The sequence below is a fragment of the Lissotriton vulgaris genome, chromosome 6 (assembly GCF_964263255.1).
Source record: "Lissotriton vulgaris chromosome 6, aLisVul1.2, whole genome shotgun sequence".
In the NCBI taxonomy this organism is placed as follows: domain Eukaryota; kingdom Metazoa; phylum Chordata; class Amphibia; order Caudata; family Salamandridae; genus Lissotriton; species Lissotriton vulgaris.
This window is the reverse complement of record NC_141694.1, coordinates 1,282,167,008-1,282,192,685: the sequence shown is the minus strand read 5'-3', so window position 1 is coordinate 1,282,192,685 and position 25,678 is coordinate 1,282,167,008. Positions and strand designations below refer to the sequence as shown.

At 47.1% G+C, this 25,678-nt stretch overlaps 1 protein-coding gene across 1 annotated transcript in view; it reads right to left on the bottom strand.

Moving 5' to 3' along the window:
- Positions 1 to 25,678, bottom strand: part of MTFR2 (mitochondrial fission regulator 2) — a 147,736-nt gene that overhangs the window by 45,326 nt on the left and 76,732 nt on the right. The window contains exon 5 of the mRNA XM_086927415.1: positions 16,937 to 17,154. Within this exon, the coding sequence (XP_086783541.1) occupies positions 16,937 to 17,154 (218 nt within the window). The remainder of the gene's footprint in view (positions 1 to 16,936; positions 17,155 to 25,678) is intronic.

The following is a 25,678-nucleotide window of genomic DNA, read 5'->3' as shown; positions in this document are numbered from 1 at the left end:
GGACGGGGGTAGTAAAACCAAGGAACACGACCTGGCGCAACTGGGTGAGATAGCCGTATACGAAGGGAAACATTTACTATTGTATTTAGCGGACTAGCTCGGGGCTCTAGATTACCCCAGCAAGATGCAGTTTAGTAAGGGGCGACAGGCTCTCTGCAAGTAAGGGGGGGCAGTGGCTCTTGACCTGTCCAGCAGGGTGGGGGGGGGGGGGGGGGGGGATATAGGTTGGGAAAAGTATATAGCCACGTTGGGCGAAGTTATGGTTTTGTATTTCTGTTCAAGTTCAGACACCATCAACAGAGACCCACACGGACATAGAACAATACAGGCTGTGGTGATGCCAACAGTCTAACATTACCTCGCACATGGAAGTACTGCCTGTTAGACAGGTGGGCCTACAAAACATATGTGACAAATGGTCAGGCACATAAAACCGAGAAACTCACCATAAAATGGCATTTAAAAGTTTGATATGGAATGTCAATGGACTTGGCAGTAAGATAAAACAAACACTAGTTATAATATACCTGCTACGGCACACCCCTGACATAGTCTTACTTCAGAAGACGCATTTGAAGGGCAGACATGTAGAGTGCTACATCAGTGGGGATATAAACTCCAAGCACACGCAGGATATACAATAGGGTCCCGGGATACTCTTCAATACATCTGTGCCATTCATTCTGGGTAGGTGTTGGAGCGATAACATGTTGCATTAACTGGTACTTGGGAGTGTAAAATAATAAATCTATGCTCCGTTTACATACCCTCGAAATTACACAAAGACACTCTCCCAGTACTTGGAGACATAGGGCCTGATGTAGGTGGCTCATTACCGGTCGGTAGACCCGAAATTCGGTAAATTTCAGGCTTACCGACCGGTATTGAGCCATTTGCTATGTAGGTGATGATTCAGTAAACACTGAATCGGTATTTATCGATTCTGTATTTACCGAATCATTATTTACCGTTTCGGTATTTACCAAATCATTATTTACTGATTCGGTATTTACCGAATCGGTAAATGGCATGGAGGAAGCACATTTAAGAGTGCGTATGTGCTTTAAGGATTCGTTATTTACCACCAACTATAAGGTGGTGGTAAATACCGAATGCCTTTGAAAATGCTAATCTGTGCATTTTCAACTATGCCATGTGGCAGACATACATGCCCTTAGGGCATGTATGTGTGCCACATGTGCACACAAGCACGATTATGGGGTGCAACAGGTTGTCAAAGTGACACCCTGCCACTCTTTAATGTGTTCCCCTTTTTACCGAATCGGTATTTACCGATTCGGTAATTCACATTCATGGGCCTCCAGGCCCATAGGAATGAATAGGAATTACCGAATAGGTAAATTACCGAATGGGTAATTACTGAATCTTACCGATTCGGTAATACTTACAGAATAAATACCTACATCCCATCGACCGATTCTAAAATACTGAATCAGTAAAATTCGGCATTTTAGAATCGGTAAATCTTCATTACCTACATCTGGCCCATAGTACTCAAAATGCTCTCGGGTACGCTTATTTTAGGAGGAGATATGAGTTCAGTTATGGACCCGTGGTAAGACAGATTATATGGGGCAGCCGGGACAAGGAGTAGAGAGAACCTAGAAGGACTCATAACAGCAATGGGGATGATAGACCTGTGGAGGACACATAACCCAACAAGTCGACAATATACATATACCTCTGCAGTGCACAAAAGTAATTCCTGGATAGATTACCTGTTTAGACACAAAATGCAGGTGGGCCAATTCAAGGGAGCATCACATAAGGCACATTGTATTTCAGGGCAATCTCTGGTGGAGGTGCAGGTGCGAGGGTTCGGAAGAAGTAGCGTCTTACCTCTGAGTATACTCATGGCACCTTAAAAGTAAACAATTCGTGGAGAAAATACAGGTATGCACAACACTGTAAATCCAAGAAAACGAGGGATCAGTATATGCGGCCTCCACCCTCTGGGAGGCGTATAAAGCTGTGATTAGGGGATATATCCAGGTATAAATTGGCATCCAAAAGAAAGAGCAAACCAAAGAGCTGGAAGAGCTTGAAAGCGAGATAAGCCAACTTGAGAAAGCAACTTGGGAGGAGAGAGACTTGGACATACCTACAAAACACAGGCTTAAGCTCAAACAGCAAGAACTTAGAAATTTGAGAGAACAAAGGGCAAGCACGCATATCTTATCAACCCAGAGGAAACTGTATGATATTGGTGATAAAGCAGATAAAATGATTGCCTGGCTAGAAAGAAGAGACAAGGAGAGGTACTGGGTCCTTAAAAACCATACCTCAGAGAGAGGAGTTCACAGCTCTGGGGAGGATATAGCGGAGGCATTTGCACAATACTACAAAACATTATATACACCTTCCTCGGTGCGCACAGTAGAGGTTTGTGCAGAATTACTGAGAGAGATCAACCTCCCATCACTCTCCAAAGAAGAGAGAGACATGTTAGATCAAGATTTTACTATAGAAGAAAGAACGAGCGCCCTTACCGACTTACAATTAGGGAAGGTAGCAGGTCCTAATAGTTTGCTTGTGGAGCTGTCCAAAAGTGTAGCAAATAAGATTGCACCCCACCTATTGAACATGTATCAGGAGTCCAGGAAAAAGGGGAGTTACCAGCATATGTGTGAGCACTCACAATACTAGTTATACCAAAGAAAGGTAAACCCCCTACGGACTGTGGGTCCTACTGAACAATTTCACTATTGAATATTTAGGCGAATGTATGTTATACCTGCTGCTCAGCCAGTGTGAATGTACTGTGGAATGTTGGTGTGCATAGTGATGTAATGGAATGTGAGGATGCCTGGAGGTGGAGAGTGTGAGTTGGAGAATGGATTGAGCAGCAGGAAGGCTGCTCCTGGTGGGGCTTCTATTTTCACCATCTTACCTAATAAATCTACTTAAGCAATAAACTTGGAACAGAACCCGCTTTCATTACCACATATTTTAGCGACGAGGATGGGATTCGAACCCACGCGTGTCCCTGTCACAAGTTAAGTCATGTCTCTAGCTGCGTTTGGATTTGTGCCACTGCGTTCTCACCAGCGTGTTGCCTGTGTTCAAAGCTCTGGTGTGAGTTTTGCCACCTGCTGCAGGATTCAGAAGTACAACTGGCAAGAGGAACCCCAGACACTGTCACATGAACAGCGTTGCGTAAGAAGAGTTCCCAGAGTCTTTGTTCTAAAACTGCAACTGTTAAAGGGAGTTTCCGTCTTCACTTTTATGGATCTCAACAAGGCGGAGGATTGTGGAGAAGAGCTATGTGACAGCTGCAACTAGGAGGAAGAGTGTAAAGCGGTGCAGTGGTTTGTGTTTCTTGAGTGAACGTGTGACAAACCCTGACTGAGCTTTCTTCTGCTGCGCCCATTTTTTTTTCTCTTCAGAGTCCTTGTTTTTTCTCTGCACGCTATATGGTGTTTATTGCAACTTTTCTGTTCTCCCTCGTTCGCTGTGTCTTATGAGTTGGAAATTCTACAACTGGCAACTGTCACTTACCTTCAACGGTCTCTCCGGATTCTTTGTGGATTGCGCGAGCCCTCCCTTCGACTCGCGCAGCGTCCTGCAGCCTCCACGCTGAGCTGCCCGGACGTGCCGCGAGCCACCCAGCTCTACATCAATTTAGGTGCCTCCATCTTGTACATTGGTAATCGAGGCAGATGCAGTTTCCTGAACCAGACTGCCAGATGTTCTGACCTTCTCTTCAGTATTTTTTGGGGAGCAGATAATCAGCAAATCTACTATTTCCTTGACCATCTCATCAACTTCAACTTCTGGTCTTGTGCAGGACTTTCCGTTTTTAGGTCCTGCTGAGTCAGCGCATGCGCTGGTCTGCGAGACATTTTGTAGTGGGCTTTTAAAAGTGTTTCCCCAGGTTTCTGCTGGCCTAGCCCTTGCGGTCACGTGTGCGTGCACGCGCCCAGCCGCCAGCTTGCTCCATGTTACTCTCTCCCTGTTAGTTTGCTTCCCTTCCCTCCACCCACTATGTTGCTCCCCTTCCCCCACGCATTCCCTGCCACTCTCCTATTGGTCCACTCTCCCGTGGTGTTTGTAATCCTGTCCCCTGCATTGCCCCCTTGTCCTCCACTGTGCTTGCGTCTTTGTTTTTTTCTTTTCGCGTGCTTGTTCTCACATTCATTGGAGATGTCAGTAGGCCCTTTTCAGATATTCGTGACACGATTCATGTTTTCGTCAGTAAAATGCATAAAGGCGGATTAAATGCCGTCCTTTTCTTATCCTTGACTTTAGTGAAGTCCAATATATTTATTGTACTACGGTAACGGATATGTATACATTTGTTTCAGCTGTTATTTGTGTAACCTTAAGCACTGAACAGTGTTCAGTTGATTATCGTATACGTGGTTAAAGTATTTCTCTCATCTCTTAAATGAGTGAACTCTGGCAATGAATTATCAGCATTCCCAGTACTTCCTCTCGCAGTGTTCGAATTAGCATTCTGCATTCTCAGTCCACCACACCACCATGTCCACCACCAAGTCCACAATACCATCAATTCCACACCACCACCACGTCCACCACCACCACCACGTCCACCACGTCCAACACCACGTCCACCACCACCACGTCCACCACCACCACGTCCACCACCACCAGGACCACCACCACGTCCACCACCACCACGTCCAAGTCCACCACCACGTCCACCAACATCTTCACTACTACGTCCACCACATCCACCACCACCACATCTACCACGTCCACCACCACCACTACGTCCACCACCACCATGTCCAACATCACCACTACGTCCACCACCACTACGTCCACCACAACCACCACCATGACCACCACCACATCTACCACGTCCACCATCATCACGTCCACCACCACGTCCACCACCACCATGTCCACGTCCATCACCACCACTTCCACCACCACGTCTACCACTGCCCCCACGTCCACCACCACCCCCACGTCCACCGCCACCTCAACCAGTCCACACCCACCACCAAGTCCACACCACCACCAAGTCCACACCACCACCAAGTCCACACCACCACGGCCACGTCCACCACCACCACTTCCACCACCACGTCTACCAGTGCCCCTAAGTCCAGCACGTAGACCACCACCACATCCACCATGTCCACCACCACAACCACGTCTACCACGTCAACCACCACGTCCAACACCACCATGTCTACCATGTCCACCACCATGTCCACCACTACCACGTCCACCACTACCACGTCCACCACCACCTCGTCCACCACCACCACGTCCATCACCACCACTACGTCCAACACCACCACTACGTCCACCGCCACTACGTCCACCGCCACTACGTCCACCACCACTACGTCCACCACCACTATGTCCACCACCACCACGTTCACCACCACCACGTCCACCACCACCACGCCCACCACAACCACCACCACCCACATGACCCCCACCACGTCCACCACCACATCTACCATGTCCACCATCACCACGTCCACCACCAAGTCCACCACCACCACGTCCACCACCACCTCCACCACCAAGTCCACACCCACCACCAAGTCCACACCCACCACCAAGTCCACACCACCACCTCGTCCACCACCACCAAGTCCACCATCACCACGTCCACCACCACCATGTCCACCACCACCACCACCACCACTTCCACCACCATGTCTACCACTGCCCCCACGTCCACCACCACCTCCACCTCTAAGTCCACCATGTTGACCACCACCACGTCGACCACCACCACATCCACCACCACCACATCTACCACGTCCAACACCATGTCTACCACGTCCACCACCATGTCTACCACTGCCCCCACGTCCACCACCACCCCCATGTCCACCACCACCTCCACCTCTAAGTCCACCACGTCGACCACCACCACGTCCACCACCACATCTACCACGTCCAACACCACAATGTCTACCACATCCACCACCATGTCCACCACTACCACGTCCACCACCACAACCACCATGTCCACCACCACCATGTCCACCACCACTACGTCCACCACCACCACTACGTCCAACACCACCACTACGTCCAACACCACCACTACGTCCACCACCACCATGTCCGCCACCACTATGTCCACCACCACTATGTCCACCACCACTATGTCCACCACCACTATGTCCACCACCACTATGTCCACCACCACTACGTCCACCACCACTACATCCACCACCACCAAGTCCACACCACCAAGTCCACCAACACCACGTCCACCACCCCCACATCCACCAATGCCTCCACGTCCACCACCACCACGTCTACCACGTCCACCACCACCACGTCCACCACCACCACGCCCACCACCACGTCAACCACCACGTACACCACCACCACTACGTCCACCACCACTATGCTCACCACCACCTGGTCGACCACCACTTGGTCGACCACCACCACATCCACCACCGTCACCACGTCCACCACCACCACCATGTCCACCACCATGTCCACCGCCACCACCTTCACCACCACGTCTACCACCCCACCAAGTCCACCACCCCCACATCCACCACCACACCCACGTCCACCACCACCATGTCCACCAACACCACAAACACCACCATGTCCACCACCACCACGTCCACCACCACCACCACGTCCACCACCTACGTCCACCACCACCACCACGTCCACCAACACAATATACACCACCACTACATCCACCCCCACCACGTCCACCACCACCACTTCCACCACCACGTCCCCCACCACATCCACCACCACGTCCTCCCCCATGTCCACCACCTCCACCATCACCACCTCCACCACCACGTCCACCACCTCGTCTAAAACGTCCACCACCACCTCTACCACCACCACGTCCATGTCCACCACCAGCACGTCCACCACCACCTCTACGTCCACCACCACTACGTCCCACCTCCACTACGCCCACCACCACTACGTCCATCACCACCAAGTCCATCACCATCACATCCACACCACCACCAAGTCCACCATCACCAAGTCCACCACCAACACGTCCACCACCACCATGTCCACCACCACGTCCACCACCATCACATCCGCCATCGCATCCACCACCACCACGTTCACCACCAACACCACATACACCACCACCACGTCCACCACCACTACGTCCACCACCACTATGTCCATCACCACCACGTCCACCAAGACCACCCCACTAAGTCCACCACTACCAAGTCCACCACCAAGTCCACCACCACCAAGTCCGCCACCACCAAGTCCACCACCACCAAGTCCACCACCACCACGTCCACCACCACCACAACGTCCACAACCACCACGTCCACCACCACATCGTCCACCACCACGTCCAACACCACATACACCACCACTACATCCACCACCACCACGTCCAACACCACGTCCACCACCACCACATCCACCACCATGACCACCACATCCACCACCATGTCCACCACCCCCACCACATCCACCACCACGTCCACCACCACACCATGTCCACCACCATCACGTCCACCACCACCACTATGTCCGCCACCACCTCCTCCACCACCACGTCCACCACATCTACCATGTCTACCAACACCACCACGTCCAACTCCACGTCCACCACCACCAGGTCCACCACCACCACGTCTACCATGTCCACCACCACCACGTCCAACACCACGTCCACCACCACCACATCTACCATGTTCACCACCACCACCACAACCATGTCCACCTCCACCACCATGTCCACCACCATGGTCACCACCATGTCCACCACCACCCCCACATCCACCACCACCACTATGTCCACCACCACCACTATGTCCACCACCACTACATCCACCACTACTACATCCACCACCACTACGTCCACCACCACTATGTCCACCACCACTACATCCACCTCCAGCACTACTACGTCCACCACCACTACGTCCACAACCACCACGTCCACCACCACCAAGTCCACCATCACCAAATTCAACACCACCACGTCCACCACCACCACGTCCATCACCACCACTACATTCACCACCACCACTACGTCCACCACTACCACTACGTCCACCACCACGTCAACCACCACTACGTCCACCACCACTATGTCCACCACCACTATGTCCACCACCACTACGTCCACCACCACTACGTCCACCACCACCACGTCCACCACCACCACGCCACCACCACCACCACCACCACCTGTGACGAGTAAAGTGTCACTGGAGGGCAGGGGTAATAGGAGTGTCTACCCCGGCTGCACATGGGACATTTAAGAATGCATTGGGTACGAGAAGACAGAAATAGGAACTAGAAGTATTACTCCAGACCCAAGATACATTTTGAAGAGGAGCAAAGTCACAGGGGCTCCTCTAAAACCACTCGCAGCATCTCTACCTCACAGTGGCATACCTGCACGAGCCACTCACTAAGAACAAGCATTGGCATAGCCAATAGGTCTCGCCTTTGGGACCTCTTAAGTGTTTAGCCAAGCAACACATGATTTTGTTGCACCAAGGGTATTATGCTGGATAACTAAACACTGATAAGGTCCCAAAGGTGAGACCTATTGGCTATGCCAATGCTTGTTTTCTCTTTCTTTTCTTCGTATTTGCTTGTATAATTCTGCTCATTTGCTTGTCCATAATGCCTGTCTTTGCTGGTATAATTTTCTCATTTGTTATGCCCACGATGCCTGATGAGTGTTTGGCACTTTGTGAGACTTTCTGTGGCATTTCCACTCATGCTGATGTTGTGACGCAGAGACTGACTCTTTAAGACCTGCACCTTTTGGCAGCTGTTTGGGACTTTGGGAGAGGAGTCGCTTATCGGAGTGAAGTACCAGTTTCTTTAATTTACCTAGGCATGTTTCACAGAGTGTTTATTGCTTATTGTTTTTTTTTTTAGTCCTTCAGGTCTCTAGATATTCGTGTCTTCCACTTATTTATTGTATATTCTGTGCTCGATTTAAGGTTTTTTTGTTGAGGGTTCTGTTAGTTATGCTATGGGATTTAGTGTATTCTCTTTGATTTCGTATCTAATGGTTGTAGTATTTAACTACGTTTGAGTACTCAATTTCGTGGAGTTTAGGATTTCAGTACTGCTTTGTGCGGTTGTGTGCCTGATACTTAGTCATAGTGTTTTATTCTACTGCTGTGTTTAGTGGCGTGTATTTAGAGGTGTGTTGCCTGAGACTTGTAGTTTGTCGGGTGTACAGGACAGTTTTTGCGCTTTAGGGTTGATTGCTGTCGTATTAGCACTAATGTTTCCTTGAAGAGTTTTTCGTATGTTTAGTGTGGAGCTTTATTCCACACTTACCGCCCTTACTTCAGGTTTGGGTGAAGGATTGATTTAAAGCCAGATATGCGATAAGTGAATGTTTTTGCCAGTGATTGCTTTTTCCCTTACATTTCATTGGGTGTTGAGTTGTTCCGTGTGGAGCGCCTTTCCACACGTACCACCTTAACTTCTGGTTTGGGTGAAGGGCTGAGATGAGGCCAGATTTTGAAGAGTGAGTGTTTTCCTTGTGATTGCTGTTTCGCTTACATTTTATTGGGTGTTGATTTGTGCACTTTCACGTGTTCTGTGTGGAGCGCCTTTCCACACATAGCAACCTTACTACGAGTAAGGGTGGAGGGCAATGCTGTCTGTTTGCTGTGGAATGTATTTTCCATGTTTCCTACGTTTTTTTTTTGCTTGTGTGTGCATCGTTGTCTACCGCGCCTTGTAGTTGGTATCCTTCTTATCACTTTCTTGTTGGCCTGGCTAGCCAGCTTGTTTTTGGTATTTGGGTTTTGTTGGTGTTAGTGGTGTGGTAGTGTGTGCATTTCCTTGGTTTGGTTAAAAAGGGAGATAATGTATGTATAATCCCTTTTTATTACCTTATCATTTGTTGTACACATGCATGATGTTTCCATCTGTTATCTGCATGCTTTCACATCAGCACTTTGCTTCAAAGTTTATTTGCTTGCATTTGTCCTGATGCCTGTGTTGCATGTAATAGTTTTATCGCCGTCCGTTGCATGCACTATTTTTAATAGTGCTGCATGTTATTCTGTTTAGAGCTTCTTTGTTGTTTGCATGAAGAAAAGGAGATGTGTTATACCTGCTGCTCAGCCAGTGTGAATGTGCTGTGGAATGTTGGTGTGCATGGTGATATAATGGAATGTGAGGATGCCTGGAGGTGGAGAGTGTGAGTTGGAAAATGGGCTGAGCAGCAGGAAGGCTGCTCCTGGTGGGGCTTCTCCTATCACCATCTTACCTAATAAATCTACTTAAGCAATCAACTTGGAACTGGACCTGCTTTCATTACCACAAGGTACTAACAAGAGCACTACTGACCAGACTAAAAACAGTGATCACAGCGTTGGTCCACCTGGACCAATCAGTGTTCATGCCTCATTGTATTGTATTGTATTGTATTGTATTGTATTGTATTGTATTTTACATTTATAAAGCGCTCTGTAACCCTACGGGCATCCTGGCGCTGAGACACAGTAGACTAAGAGTAGAAATGCAGCTGCAGGAACTAACTCGCAGGCTGTTAAACTCTGGGGTTAAAGCCAGGTTTTGACTTTCTTACGAAACAGCAGCAGATCCTGTATTTGCCTCAACTCCGGGGGGAAGGCTATTCCATAAGCGAGCAGCTGCTACGCCAAAAGCTCGTCCCACCATTGTAGATCTCTTAATCCTTGGAACAGTTGCCAGATTAGCTGCTGAAGAACGCAGACTACGTGCAGGTACATACCATCCAAACCTAGCCTGAAGCGGTTTGGGTCCAAGTCCGTGAAGCGCTCTAAAGGCAATACACAAGGACTTGAACAATATCCTTTGTCTCACTGGAAGCCAGTGCAGGTCAGCCAAGGCTTGTGATGTAGACGACCTGCGCGTTCTCATGATAACAAGTTTTGCTGCTGCCGCCTGGATACTCTGGAGCCGCGAGATCAAATAACACGGAGACTCCAGTAGCAGAGCATTACAATAATCCAGGCGGCTGAGAACAACACTCCTAACCACTAAGCCTCTAACCTGAGGCGGCAGTAGTGGTAGTACCTTACGTAGTCCTCTGATGAGCATGTAACAATGTCTGACGACTTTATTTACATGTGATTCCAAGTTGTGCTTCTCATTGAAGCTAACCCCCAGATTGCGAACTATGCTCACAGGAACCGGAGTTTTATCTGTAGGAATGGGCCAGAAGTCGGAGGGCAAAACTGACGGCACTCTACCCGCCCCACAGTGCAAGATCTCCGTCTTGTCACTGTTGCATTGCAGAGCGTTGTTTCTCAACCAAGACACCATTTCACACATACACTTATGGAATGTTTCTTAGGAGTCCGCATGGTCGCCATCCAAGGACACAATCAGTTGAGTGTCGTCAGCATAATTAACATAGAAGCACGAGACTCAATCTAAGGAGATTATATGGGGTGATGGACTGGAGCAAAACGGGACAAAGGAAGGATGCAGTGCTCTTATCTTTAGACGCACAAATGGCGTTTGATAGTATTGAACGCAATACATGTTTGAAAAGCTAAATAGACTGGGCTTAGGTCCTAAATTCTGTGAGTGGGTATACCTTTTGTACCAAGACCCGCAGGCCAGAGTACGGGTTGAAGGAGTAGTCTCACATCCCTTCACACTCAGGAAGGGCACACGACAAGGCTGCCCACTCTCACCACTGATCTTTGCACTCGCATTGGAAGCTTTGGCAGCCAGGGTGCGAATAGTCCAAAGGGAGGACAGAATATCCCAATACGCAGATGATGGGCTCCTGTATTTGACTAATCCATATAGATCGTTACACAGGGTATTACATATATTTCAGCTCTTTGACAGCTACTCTAGGTACACAATCAATTGGAATAAATCCCTGATCTTTCTATTGAAGGGGGCCATCCCTCAGAGACTGATAGAGACGATATAATTAACAGTCAAGCACACTTTCACTTGCTTAGGCATACACATTTCAGAGAGAGAAGAAGACTTCCTGGAAGGAAACCTACCCACTCAGATACAGCAATTAAAGAGTGATTTGGATCACTGGAGGAAGTTGCCAATATCAATAATGGGCAGAGTAGTGAATTTTAAAATGATGTCTCTACCCAGACTACTCTATATATAAGGTATATATATATAAGGTACACTACTTTATAGAAGACCAGAAACCAGGGCAGATTTCCTGGCAGAAATACTCACCATTCTGGAAACCTCTGGTACAGAGAACTCAACAACTCTGTTAGGTGACTTTAATTTCCATTTGGAATGTGGCGAAGACAAGGACACCATTTCACTGCGCTCTGAAATGGAGGTCTTTGGGCTAGCTCAGCTGGTGAAAGGACCTACCCATAAGGCAGGCCACACCTTAGATGGTATTTTTACCAACTTGGAAAATATATCAGTGTCTGACATCTTACCCATGACATGGTCTGATCACTATTTGGTTTTGGCAACCATTCAAATGAGCAAGGCTAAAACACCCTCTATATCCGCTCAGAGAGAATTGTTTAAGGTCTGGAAAGATATCAATATTCCTTGTTTTAACGAGGCACTATTGAACTCCACTCCTAAATGGGCTGATGACCCAGATACCGCCGTCGAACAATATTACACATGGATAGGCCAGGCGGCTAACAAACTGGTACCCGAAAAAAGAATATCCAGAAATAGAAATACCCCGTCAGCCCCTTGGTACACTGAAGAACTCAAAAAACTGAAACAGCAATGCCGAAACAAAGAAAGAATATGGAGAAAAAAGTATGACAATAAGGATAAGATAGTGTACAAGGAACTCTTAACTCAATATAAGCTCCTAATAATAGAAACAAAAAAGAAGTTTTATACAGAGCAAATTGAAAGCGCCAAAAACTCACATAAAAAGCTTTTCGAAATAACTAAACATCTTGCGGGATGTGCCCCAGATCTAAACCCCCTTGTTCACAAGAGTTTTGTGATTCTCTAGCAACATTCTTCTTCACCAAAGTAAATGATATATTCTCAGCATTTAAACAAGGTGAAGATCAAAGAACTGGGAAAACAAATACTTCCCCTCCAAATAATATTCTTTCATGCTTTGCAGAGGTAACAGAGGCCAATATCAAAGATATCGTGAAAACCATTAAATCTGGATCAGCCTTGGACCCTTGTCCTATAAATACCCTTCGGTCATTAATAGATACTATAATTCCAGCCATCACACAAATGACCAATCTCATTTTCCACACAGGAGTCTTCCCTAATCAGCTGAAGAAAACATTACTCAAACCACTCCTGAAGAAACCTGGCTTGGACAAAGCAGAATTAAAAAACTACAGGCCTATAGCTAACCTACCTTTTATCGCGAAGGTAATTGAGAAAGCTATGAACGTGCAACTTGCCGGATTCATCGAGCAATACCACCTGCTCGATGAAACACAATTCGGGTTCCGTAAATATCACGGGACAGAGACAGCCCTCATAAAGGCAGCAGACGATATTCGTCTAATTAGAGACCAAGGGGGCACTGCACTTTTGGTGCTCTTAGACTTATCAGCTGCCTTCGACACGGTTGACCATAAGATCTTAGTCAACCGTGTCGAAAGGATGGGCGTGCAAGGCACAGCGAAAGACCTAATAGCGTCTTTTCTAGCAGAAAGATCCCAGGCGGTCATACTGGGCCAGTATGAATCTGCTGAATTATCACTGCCGTGTGGAGTTCCACAGGGTTCATCCCTTAGTCCGACACTTTTTAACATCTATGTGTCGGACCTCGCAAATACCATCAAAGCGCATGGGATGAACCTAACCTCATACGCGGATGATACTCAGCTGATACTGGCTGTCAGAAATGACGGGGAAACAGTGGCGGAAAATTTCAAGACAGGTATGCTGGCCATCGGAAAATGGATGTCCGAAAACTGCTTGAAATTAAATTCCGACAAAACTGAGGTGGTCATTTTTGGCCACCTCAGTCCAAGCTGGTCCCCCACCTGGTGGCCATCATCTTTTGGAGCTGTACCTGAACCAGCTACGAAAGTGAGAAACCTGGGTGTCATCTTCGATGACAACCTAAATTTCATGGCTCACGCAAACCAGACAGCATCCAATGCCTTCTACAAGCTGCGGTTGGTAAGGAAGATTCTTCCGTTTCTCCCTACCAATGTAGGAAAGACATTGGTTAGTGCAATGGTCCTGTCAGCACTGGACTATTGCAATGGGCTGTTCGCAAATGCCCAAGCGAAAACAATCAGGAAGCTGCAGACAATCCAGAATGCAGCAGCCAGACTTCTCCTCAACATTCCTAAATTCAAACCTATTTCTGAATCCTTGAGGAGTCTTCACTGGCTACCTGTTAGGAACCGAATTAAGTTCAAGACGTTATGCATCGTCTATAAGGCACGGCACCATCAAGCGCCTCAGTTCCTATGTGACCATCTCGTCCCGTACATTCCTACCCGAATGCTACGATCTGCAGGACAGAACGACCTGATTGTGCCTCGAACCAGACTGGTCAACTGGGGAGATAGACGTTTTTTAGTCACCGCCCCAAGATTGTGGAACATGCTTCCACAAAACATAAGGTCAAGTCCAAATTTATTATCCTTCAGAAAGAAACTGAAAACTTGGCTATTTAACCTCTGAAACTGTACAGATCATATAGGAGAGTAATTCAGTACAGCGCCGAGACGCCTGCGGGCATTTGTTCGCGCTCAATAAGTGCCAAAAATAAATAAATAAATAAATATATTTTACAAAATACCCCATATGAAATACCTAAATCTGTGTCTTGAGGGTATAGATAGTGAGCTGCGTAACCTCTTGTGGGACGGAGGCAGCTCAAGAGTAGCACTCTGTAAGTTACGAGAAGGAATATTCGAGGGAGGGCTCGCAGTCCCAGACATAAGAAAATGTTACTGGGCATCGCAGTTGACAGGAGTGAATGATTGCGCTTTCACGGTGACCCAGCCTTTCGATATGACCACTGGTCTATGGGAAAGAGGCTATATCGCAGCACTCTACCACAGAGGTAAGGAAAGACAACTGCCACCACATACACACGGCAGTGGTAAGGGCCTGGCGGGAAACTTCCAAATACCTAGGATGGGAAGGGAAGTTGATGGGGAGGACTCTGCTATGGGACAGCGCCCTGCTACGTGAGGTGGCTGCCTTGATAGGATTTTAAAAAATGGGAACTGTTAGAGATAGAAAGTCTAGGCAATCTCTGGAGGGGACAAACACAGGTTAAGTTTGAAACCCTACAGAAAGAATATGAATTGGTGGGCTCAGAGAGGTACAAATATCTCCAACTGGGACACGCCCAACGTCAGCACATAGGAGAAGGGAAAACCCTGACAGAATACTCGCCACTAGAGGACAGATTGTTGACTAACCCCATGAGGACTAAGGCAACCTCTTTGACATATAAGATAATCATATACAACTCACCTAACCCGAAAGCCCCCCTGGGAGGAACCAGGGAGATGGAACTAGGACTCCTAAAAGATGACAACCGGGAGGAAGCAGTGCAGAGCCCGAGGGAGGTTGCCATCAGGGCCCGATTTCGTCTCATCCAGCTGCGCATCCTACACAGGTCATACGCTTCCAGGACGATGCTACACCGATTGGGTCATGGCACATATAGGTACTGTGCGAGGAGATGTGGGGAGGTTGGCTCCTTTTTCATATAATTTGGGAGTGTAGCTAGATTCATAATTATTGGACGGCAGTGACTCTAACTATGTCAGAGGTCACTAACTCAGAGATTCCAGTGGAGCCACGAGGGCTACTGACATGCGTGACAGGCGAGACAAAATAGCCAAAATACACAATAACATTGCTCAAAATACCGGAAGTTGTGGCCTAAATGAATATAGCCAGAACGTGGGGGGCAAATCGAACACCAGACTCAAGGGAATGGGAGGAAGACTTGGATTGGTGCTCAGGAGCCGAGAAAGCAAAGTATCAAGACAGAGGTTGCCCACAAAAATGGGATAAGAACTGGGGGCCCTGGATTGCATACAGGGGGCATTAAATTCAAATGTAAGGAGCAGAAGATGAAAGAGCAAAGATAGGTCATAAGGGGAATAGAATTGGGATTCCCTACTACCAGTAGGTCGCAACAAGAACAGGCTAAGATCTGGAGGGGAACAGACCTAAGGTACATGTAATGTAAGGTGTAAGAAATGCATATTCAATTTAATGTGACACCTATGTGATGGTCGGATGTATCGAGCAATGACTAATAATAAGATTTTTTTTAAAGAAGAGCAAGCATCCAGAAAAGGGTTCATGCTCCAAAAGCACAGCTCCCTGACCTAGAGCCAACCAGCAGATTACAGCCTACAAGGTCAATAGATTCTAAAGATCTAAATGAACAGAGAGCACTGAAAGATGCACATTGACTATTAAAGGTGTTCCCCTGTCTACCGTAAATATTCATCTAAGGTCTCCAAATGGGGAGTGATTCGGTTAAGGACTAAGGAGGCTGGAATCTATAATCAGTTTCTAAAAAAGGGTACCTCCTAGACCATAAATTCTAACCTCTTTCACTGCGAAGAAGCTACAACATTCTCCCTCTGAAAGTTCACTTAATGAACACCTTATTTACTCTCCATATTGGTGCTTCCACTGCATGTCCAGAACAAGCGGCCCAGCTTGAAAATTCAAGACAAGTACAAACACCTAGAGTCTTGTACTACATACGTTGTATAATCAGTCAAAGAGACCGGTTGGATATATTCCAGGCAAATACACTGAATACTCAGGACTTTATCACAGAAAACAATATCATGTTCAGAGGGGAAACCAATTTTTAAATCTTTAACAGTTTTAACTTTCTCCAGACCTTTGACTATGTTTGATTCACCAAGATAATGCCTCTATGAATACATAAAAAGGTACATCTACATATATCCATCCAGGCCAACTTACAATAGGCCAACACAAAGAAAACAACTTCCGAAGCCCAGAAGACACAGTCACATTCAGGCCCACTTACTGTCTCTTTTTTCTTGAACTGCAACTATGACAGCAATCTGAGCCCGGAGCCGGGCTAGCTCCTGCTCAAGGGCTGCAATTTTCTGAACGGTCTCATCATTTTGTGGAAGATGTTCTCCAGCTTGCTCTGTCTCTTCTGGAGAGGATGACATGGCGGACCTCTCAGCCGACTTGGAACACTGGATTGGTTTGCTGGTGATACTTGTAGACATGTCATTCCTGTAAGGAGGATTCATTTAACAAGAAGGAAAAGGAAGAAGTGAGTGGTATGAACAGAATTACCAGTTGGTGTTACACAAAGTGAAAGCGTAGTTAATTCTATTGTGTTTCTTCCACAAACCACCTCAAGTCACTTCCCTCTAGACTCATCCTTTCATTTTATGGTGGAATAGCGCAAGCATGCCTAAAAAATACTACACCAAAACCAGTGTACATCAAGAAATGCATGTCCCTCTCTTGTTACCAAGCATAAGGTCAACAGCCATCGCCCATTGATCCAGTCCTTTGCTAACCCTTATTTTCCAACTCTGGCTCAGCTAAGTGTTATTGTATTATATGGCAATGACAGAATGGGCATGAAAGTATGGGTACAAACTTTTTGCTGCAACCATTTTCACAGAAGCCGACAATAGGGCCTCTTGCACAAGCTGTGGGGTAGGGAATCAGAAAAAACATGTAAGGGATGGAAGTTGGAAATAAATGTGCAAGGATGAATATGATAGATCCTTGGTTGGTAAAGGCGTACAAGCGGAAAGTTCAGTAGTAGCAGTGCTAAGCATGAGCGTGACCTATGAGGAAGAAATAAGAACAAACCAAGCTCATTTCACAACACAAAATTGAAGAGATTCCAAAGCAATGTTATAGTAGCCAGCATCCAAATGCCCAGGTAGACAATAATTCAGTGACAAAATGTATTATTGTAACCATTGTAACGCAAAATTGATGGAGTACATTGATACAAAACATTTTCATGACATCAAATCAATAATTATTGCGACTCAGTTTGAATTGTACGTTTTATGTTGCAGGTGAAAGGGCTTATCCAGGTCATCCAATTGCACATTTGAACATCATTTTTGCAGAATTCTCATCTGTTTAATATTAGAGTGCAGAAATAACCTCTGAAAGCTGACCAGTTAACTTTATTTGGCACTGGAGTGGCACTCAGTATGTGATGTTTAAGTAACTTTTCATCCACTTGAACGAGAAAGAACTTTATGGAAAACTTAATTATGGACCAGATGATCTATCACGAGCCAATGGGGTAAATCCACAATATGTGCTATCCACATAGTGGGTGGGGGGAAATGCTGTAAATGAACAAGTGCTATAGAAGCATTGTTGAGAGTAGGTGAGAAGCACAATGCAGAGACATGAGAAAGGAAAAGCACTCTGCAGTGACAAACAAGCACTGTGTGGATGTTGAACGAGTGAGAATATCTGTTCGGACTGGGCATAGAGATAGTGCAAGGTCTGCTGTGCATACACATGCGGAACGGTGCTGTGTAGACAATGTATGGTGAGCAAGGCAGAGCATATTTTGAGCCGGTGGCTGCAGGTGGGAACCACAAGCACTCATTTTTGGGGACCAGGACATATTCTTTATCATCAGACTTTCAGTCAGACAAGAAAGTGAAAGGTGTGAAAGGAGGAGGAAAAGAAAGTGTATGTGATGGATGAAAGAGGCATGAGGTTGAATCAAGATTTTTAGCCTAGGTATTTAGTAACCCAGACATAGCAGGGCTGGCAGTAGCCTTCGGAGAGAACTTATTCTTTTACAAAATACGCATAGGAACAAGCATTTTGCAGAAAGTGAGTAGGGACAAAGACAGGGAGTGGATGAGATTCACAAGTGAGAGCAAGGCTGCGAGGGGGAGCAGAAAAGAAGAGAAGAGGCTGCCGCAGCTCTCCCCTGACCCGGCTCCCAGCTGTCCCGCCGCCGACCCGCTGGTCCCTGCCGCCACCAAGGGGGGCTTGCAGCGGAATCCGCCCACCTAAAAAACTGGATTGAGACCCCCGCCAGAATTACGGCAAAACACCGCAGCCGCCGCTGCAGCAGCTGCAACCAGCCCGCAAATTTAATCTTTGCCCGTGACCTTGGGGGCCAGGTACAGCACGGCTCTGATGGGGTATTGAGGTTGCAAGACGGCGGCAGCTGCCGCCAGTGGCAGGCGGCGGCGGAGTGCGAGCCCAGCGGACCCGCAGAAGTGGCCCAACCAGGTTGGGTTCGGCTTGCGGATCCGTCTGTGAGCCCTGCTCACCAGGCCCCGCTCCCCTAGTGACTGTCCGCCCCACCGTCATCAGGACCCGCCTCTCCCCCGTCATTGTTGCCAGCAGAAGGGTGGGAGCAGACGGCCGGTACAACAGGCACGGCTGGAGCCGGTTTGCGCCCAGTGAGCTCTACGGCAGGGGCAAAAAGAAGAGGAGGTTGTAAGGGCGTCGGGGGCAAGCGCAGTGTTGCGTAGACTGGAACCCCTTCTCCCCTGCTCGAGTTACCAGGCCTACCAGTACCTTTAGAAACTGTGCTTCAACAGCTAGCTCCGCCTGCCGCCAACAAGAGAGGAGTCCCATGCTTCTGCGTAGCTCCTGTGGGGTGGGCCCGCCTACATCTGCCTACCACCAGAGTGCCACTAGCGCCTCCCCCTCGCCTTGCCTCCAGGGCTCCCCTCTGCCTTCTCCCGCCTCCTCTTCACCTTGCGTGGGAGACCCGCTGTGGGAGAAAGCACCTCAGTTCTCCCCTGCCTTGAAAGCCCTGCATTGGTCACCGGTTGCCAGAAGATCCACGTTCAAGCTGCTTTGTATCACCCACAAAGCAATACATGGAATGGGACCGCTCTTCATCAGGAATAAAATCACCAAACACATTCAACAAAGGAACCTCTGCTCTAAAGGAGCATCTTGCCTCAAATCCCACCATACAAGAAAAAAAACATGGGTGGCACATCCTTCTCTGTTCAAGCAGCCAAACTATGGAAGTCTTTACCCCCCAACATAAGGTCCACCGACAACCACCTTATCTTCAGAAAACTACTCAAGATTTGGCTATCACCCACATAAGCAGCATACGCAAACAGAAATTTACAGCATATCCCTCTGTATACAAGCAATTTTTTTCCACTATAGATATGTACTTATCTTTGTGTATTACTTTGTATAAACATGTAAAATAATTATGCTGTTAAGAGAAAAAAATTATAATAATAAATAAAAATCATCTTTGGTCTACATGTACATACTTCCATTGTGCATCTATGTACCTTCCATGTACTTGGATCTGTGTGTCTGTTACTTTTCTCCTGAAAAAGCATATCCAATGCACTACCCTATTTCTCATCCTGTGCCTCTATCAATATCTTTAATCTACATATACTTACCTCCTTTATGTATCTATATACTTTCAATGTAATTATGGATCTATATATTTATCACTTTCTTCTAATTTAGCATTTCCAATGCACTACCTATTTCTCAGCCTATACTTCACTCAATATATCTTCTAACCAGACCTTCTGACTCATCTCAAACTTCTTCTACTACTCCTCCAATGCACTACCCTATCTTTCATCCTATACATCTATCAATATATCATCTACATCCACTCTCTCATTTATCCCAAACCCCATACCACTACTATGATTGCCAAAATAACCCTTTCTAGACTCGCTCCTACTCTACCGCTCCTTGCATCATCTGACACCTCTTTTACTATACCGATCCCCTAAAACAAACCTTTCTAAACTCTTTCCTCTGAGTCCTCTCTCCAAAACTCCTTTTTACTCATCCAAAAGCCTCCTCCTATTGCTATGACCTAAAAAAAAAACAATATTCTTTCACTCTTTTATCCCTCCACTATCCTTTTCAATCAAAATTAACAGACTAACATGTTCACTTCTCAAATTCCATATTAAACTATACTAATATACTACCCAAATAACTGAATAACATATCCACTACTCACATTACTTCATATTTTTTTACTATATTAATTTTCAACAGTAATCCTTTATGGGTTCCGGAGTGGCGTGCTACTCGCCAGAAAAGCGATTCAACACCCATCAAGGGTAACGTGCTATATAAATGCAAATCTTTCTTCCCCTTTTATCCCTTCGCTATCCTTCTCACTCAAAGTAACTGACTAATATCCACCACTAAAATTACTTAATATTTCACCATATTAATTCACCACTAATCCTTTGTAGGCTTCCTGAATAGCGCGAGTCAACAAGCGCTATATAAATACAAACCTTTGTCCTCCTCTATCCTTCTGCTATCATTCCAAATCCAAATAACTAACTAACCTATCCACCACTTAAAATGTACTTGCATGTTTCAATATACTAATTCAACACTAATCCTCTATGGGTCAAAGAGTAGCGTGCTACTCGCCGAAAAAGCGCTTTGACGCCTCGTCAGGGATAGTAAGCGCTATATAAATGCAATTACAATACAATACAATACCATAGTGGGCAGCATATGAGCGCACATGAACGAGGAGGCGCTGACTGAGGAAACAGGAGGTCAGAGACTTCATCCACCAGGTGGGGGGGCGACCAGGTCCCAGGCAGCCTCTGAGCAGGCTTTTTCAACCTAACCCATAGACCAGCAATCACCTACTCCGTCGACACAGTACTAAGGCTTGGTTATCGGGACTTAAGGATACCTTAAGGAAGACCTAGGCAGTCCAATAACCCCCCTTGCACACCGACCAACCTAATCCCAGGCCTCCCGTCACCTTAACTGCAGCTACATTTGGGCCGTCAGGAAATGGTAAAAGAAAGGAAAATCGGCTCAGAGCCTGGAGTCTAAAAAACCCCAAGACCATGGGAAGTCTAGCATCGTTATTACTATGAGGTCAGGAAGGAATAGGGGACAAACGCTCGCCCCACTGCTGAAATCGAAACGCAAAGGGAACACCAGGGCAACCAAACCCGACTCAGCGACCTCTCCAGAGGACCTAGCGGACATAGCTCACACAGCGGAGGCAATTCCCTCTGGCTCAGTTACCCAGTTACAGGAGCCACAAGCGCAGTTATAAGTGGAGCATGGAGATAGGAGTGCATCAGGGGGAAGGCCTACACACTTCTTTCAACAAAAAATGTACTCAAAATGTTATTTCTTTGAAGATGCAGCCTCTTCCATATTCTCTTGCAGCCGTGAAATACAAGGCCTCCAAAAACCACTTCTCCCACTATAGCCAATCACCAAACTGGCTACTGCACACGGCAGCACCTCACCTCCCACGGAGCAATCTGCGGCTGCCCTACAACACCTGAACTTACAGATTTCACCGAAAATAACAATACCAACTTACATATGAGAACAGAGGAAGAGGTAGAGTCAGAGGGACCTAACTCTCCAATTTGTGCCACCCAAGTCTCTTCTAATTCACCTTCCAGGCAGCCGCCCCAACGGCCAGACCCTCCAGCTCTCTCGTCCACCCTACTCAGCAAAGCAAGGATGGGGTACTACCCCAAGATCCCATCCAATCAGGAACCACAGTCTATGGCCCAGACAAGCGCACAGAAATTCAAACAACACTGAGACTTTCCGGTACGGAGAAAGGGTCAGTACACAACATCTCTGGCGAGCAGCAACTAAATCTGCCACCATCATTATATCACCAAAAGTTTTCTCCAGTCTAGCACCCACAGACCCCAACAACCAAGGTCATAACAAACCTCTTAGATGTCAAGAGGGGAGAGGACGTATTCCCTCAAAAAGCAACCCCAGAACCCCGAGGAGGCGAGCACGATGCTTTATCATATCTAGGATCCCAGGAGTGGGCCGATCTAGTTGTCTCCTACACCTTGTACACCCCAAAGAAATCCCCCCTGCACACAGGCAGTGCAGGCGCAGATCAACGCCAGGCCCACATTGCAGCCAATACTTCACCCTCTTCGTGTTACAGCCCCAGAGCCCACATCACGGACTCAACAAGCCGAGTTTCCAACACCTGGGACACCTTACTAAACACCATGCAAAGAACGGTTGACACCTTGCACTACCTGTCTGACAAACTGGACTTGCAATTGTCACTATTTGACACTTTAGCTCTTTTTATTGGAGAGCGTTAGATGAAAAATTGGGGCAATTAAACTCACTAATCAGCAGAGCCCAACAGGAGGCCAAACTGAGCTGCAGCTACGGTCCTATTGTCGACAAATTGTCTTCACTTCCTTCAATCGTGACTACACCTCTAGAGAGCTTATCAAAGGCACAACATAACAAACAAGCATTGGCATAGCCAATAGGTCTCGTCTTTGGGTCCTTATAAGTGTTTAGCCAGAGATATTGACTTTGCCTGTCTTTAAGCTGTGCTGTACAGAAGTCTGCAGCATGCTGAAAAGCTATAATAAAGTGTCAGAAGCATTTTTGTTACCTTATACATGACCAATAAAGCATTATGTACAACTGAGCGACCATATTAAAAAAGTATTAACAATAAATATTGTCTTGAGGTTTTTCTTTGTCCTTTCAATGCTGGCAACTTCTATCTGCCTGTCCCAATGGTTGCTTGTTATGGGTTTTTTTGTTATGGTGGGGGGGGGGGGTAGGGGGAGGCAAAAATAACAGGAGGGTGAAGGTTGTTAAATAGTAACTGTATAACCGTCAGGCAGTCAGTGCAACAGTCAGTTAGTTAGTCAGTGAGAGAGAGTGAGAGGTCAGAGTCAGTCAGTCAGTGAGAGAGAGTGATAGTCAGTCAATCAGTCAATGAGAGAGAGTGAGAAAGTCAGTCAGTGAGAGAGAGTGAGAGAGTCAGTCAGTGAGAGAGAGAGAGTCAGTCAGTGAGAGAGAGTCAGTGAGAAAGTGAGAGGTCAGTGAGTCAGACACAGTGAGAGAGACAGTCCGTGAGAGAGAGCGAGTCAGTCAGTGAGAGAGAGTCAGTCAGTGAGAGAGTCAGTCAGTGAGAGAGTCAGTCAGTAAGAGAGTCAGTCAGTGAGAGAGTCAGTAAGTGAGAGAGTCAGTAAGTGAGAGAGAGTTAGAGAGTCAGTAGTCAGTGAGAGAGTCAGTCAGTGAGAGAGTGAGTCAGTCAGCGAGAGAGTCAGAGAGTGAGTCAGTGAGAGAGAGTCAGAGTCAGCCAATGAGAGAGAGTCAGTCAGTGAGAGTGAGTTAGTGAGAGAGTCAGAGTCAGTCAATGAGAGAGAGTCAGTCAGTGAGAGAGAGAGTGAGAGTCAGTCACAGAGAGTGAGAGAGTCAGTCAGTGAGAGTGAGAGAGTCAGTCAATGAGATAGAATCAGAGAGTCAGTGAGAGAGTGAGAGTCAGTCAGTCAGTCAGCCACTGAGTGAGTCAGTGAGAGTGAGAGAGTCAGTCAGTGAGAGTGAGAGAGTCAGTCAGTCAGTGAGAGAGTCAGTCAGTCAGTGAGAGAGTCAGCCAGTGAGAGAGTCAGTCGGCCAGAGAGTCAGTCGGCCAGAGAGTCAGTCAGTCAGTGACAGAGTCAGTCAGTCAGTGACAGAGTCAGTCAGTCAGTGACAGAGTGAGTCAGTTAGTCAGTCAGAGAGTGAGAGAGTCAGTTAGTCAGTCAATGAAATATTGAGAGAGTCAGTCAGTGAGAGAGTCAGTATTTTAGTCAGTCGGTGAGAAAGAGAGTCAGTCAGTCAGTGACAGAGTCAGTTAGTCAGTCAGAGAGTCAGTGAGTGAGTGAGAGATTGACTGACTGACTGACACTCTCACTCTCTCTCACTGACTGACTGCCTGACTATCTCAATCTCTCTTTCTCTGACTAACCGACTCTCACTCTGACTGATTGAATCTCACTGACTTTCTGGCTGACTCACTCACTCTCTCATTGACTCTCACTGACTGACTGCCTGACTGTCAGTGAGAGTCAGTCAGTGAGAGAGAGAGAGGGTGAGAGAGTCAGTCAGTGAGAGAGTGAAAGAGTCAGTCAGTGAGAGGCAGTCGGAGTGAGAGAGAGAGTGATTGACGCTCTAACTGTATCGCTCACTGACTGACTCTCACTGACTCTCTGACTGAGTCAGTCAGTCAGTGAGAGAGTCAGTCAGTGAGAGAGTCAGAGAGTAAGTCAGTCAGTGAGAGAGACATTGAGAGTCAGTCAGTCAGAGTCAGTCAGTGAGAGAGTCCGTAAATCAGTCAGTAAGTGAGAGTCAGTCAGTCAGTCAGTGAGAGAGAGAGAGAGAGAGAGAGAGAGAGTGTGAGAGAATCAGTCAGTGAGAGAGTGAGAGGGTCAGTCAGTCAGTGGGAGAGTCAGTCAGTGAATCAGTCAGTCACTAAGCAAGTCAGTCCGAGAGAGAGAGTCAGTCAGTGAGAGAGAGAGTCAGTTAGTGAGACAGCGTGAGAGAGTCAGTCAATCAGAGAGTCAGTGAGAGAGAGTCAGTCAGTCAGAGAGAGAGAGTCAGTCGGTCAGAGAGTTGGTGAGAGTCAGTCAGTCAGTGAGAGAGTCAGCCAGTGAGAGAGAGAGAGAGTGAGAGAGTCAGTCAGTGAGAGAGTGAAAGAGTCAGTCAGTGAGAGGCAGTCAGAGAGTGAGAGAGAGAGTGATTGACGCTCTCACTGTATCGCTCACTGACTGACTCTCACTGACTCTCTGACTGAGTCAGTTAGTCAGTGAGAGAGTCAGTCAGTGAGAGAGTCAGTCAGTCAGAGAGTAAGTCAGTCAGAGAGAGAGAGTCAGTTGGTCAGTGAGAGAGTCAGTCAGTGAGAGAGACATTGAGAGTCAGTCAGTCAGAGTCAGTCAGTGAGAGAGTCAGTAAATCAGTCAGTAAGTGAGAGAGTCAGTCAGTCAGT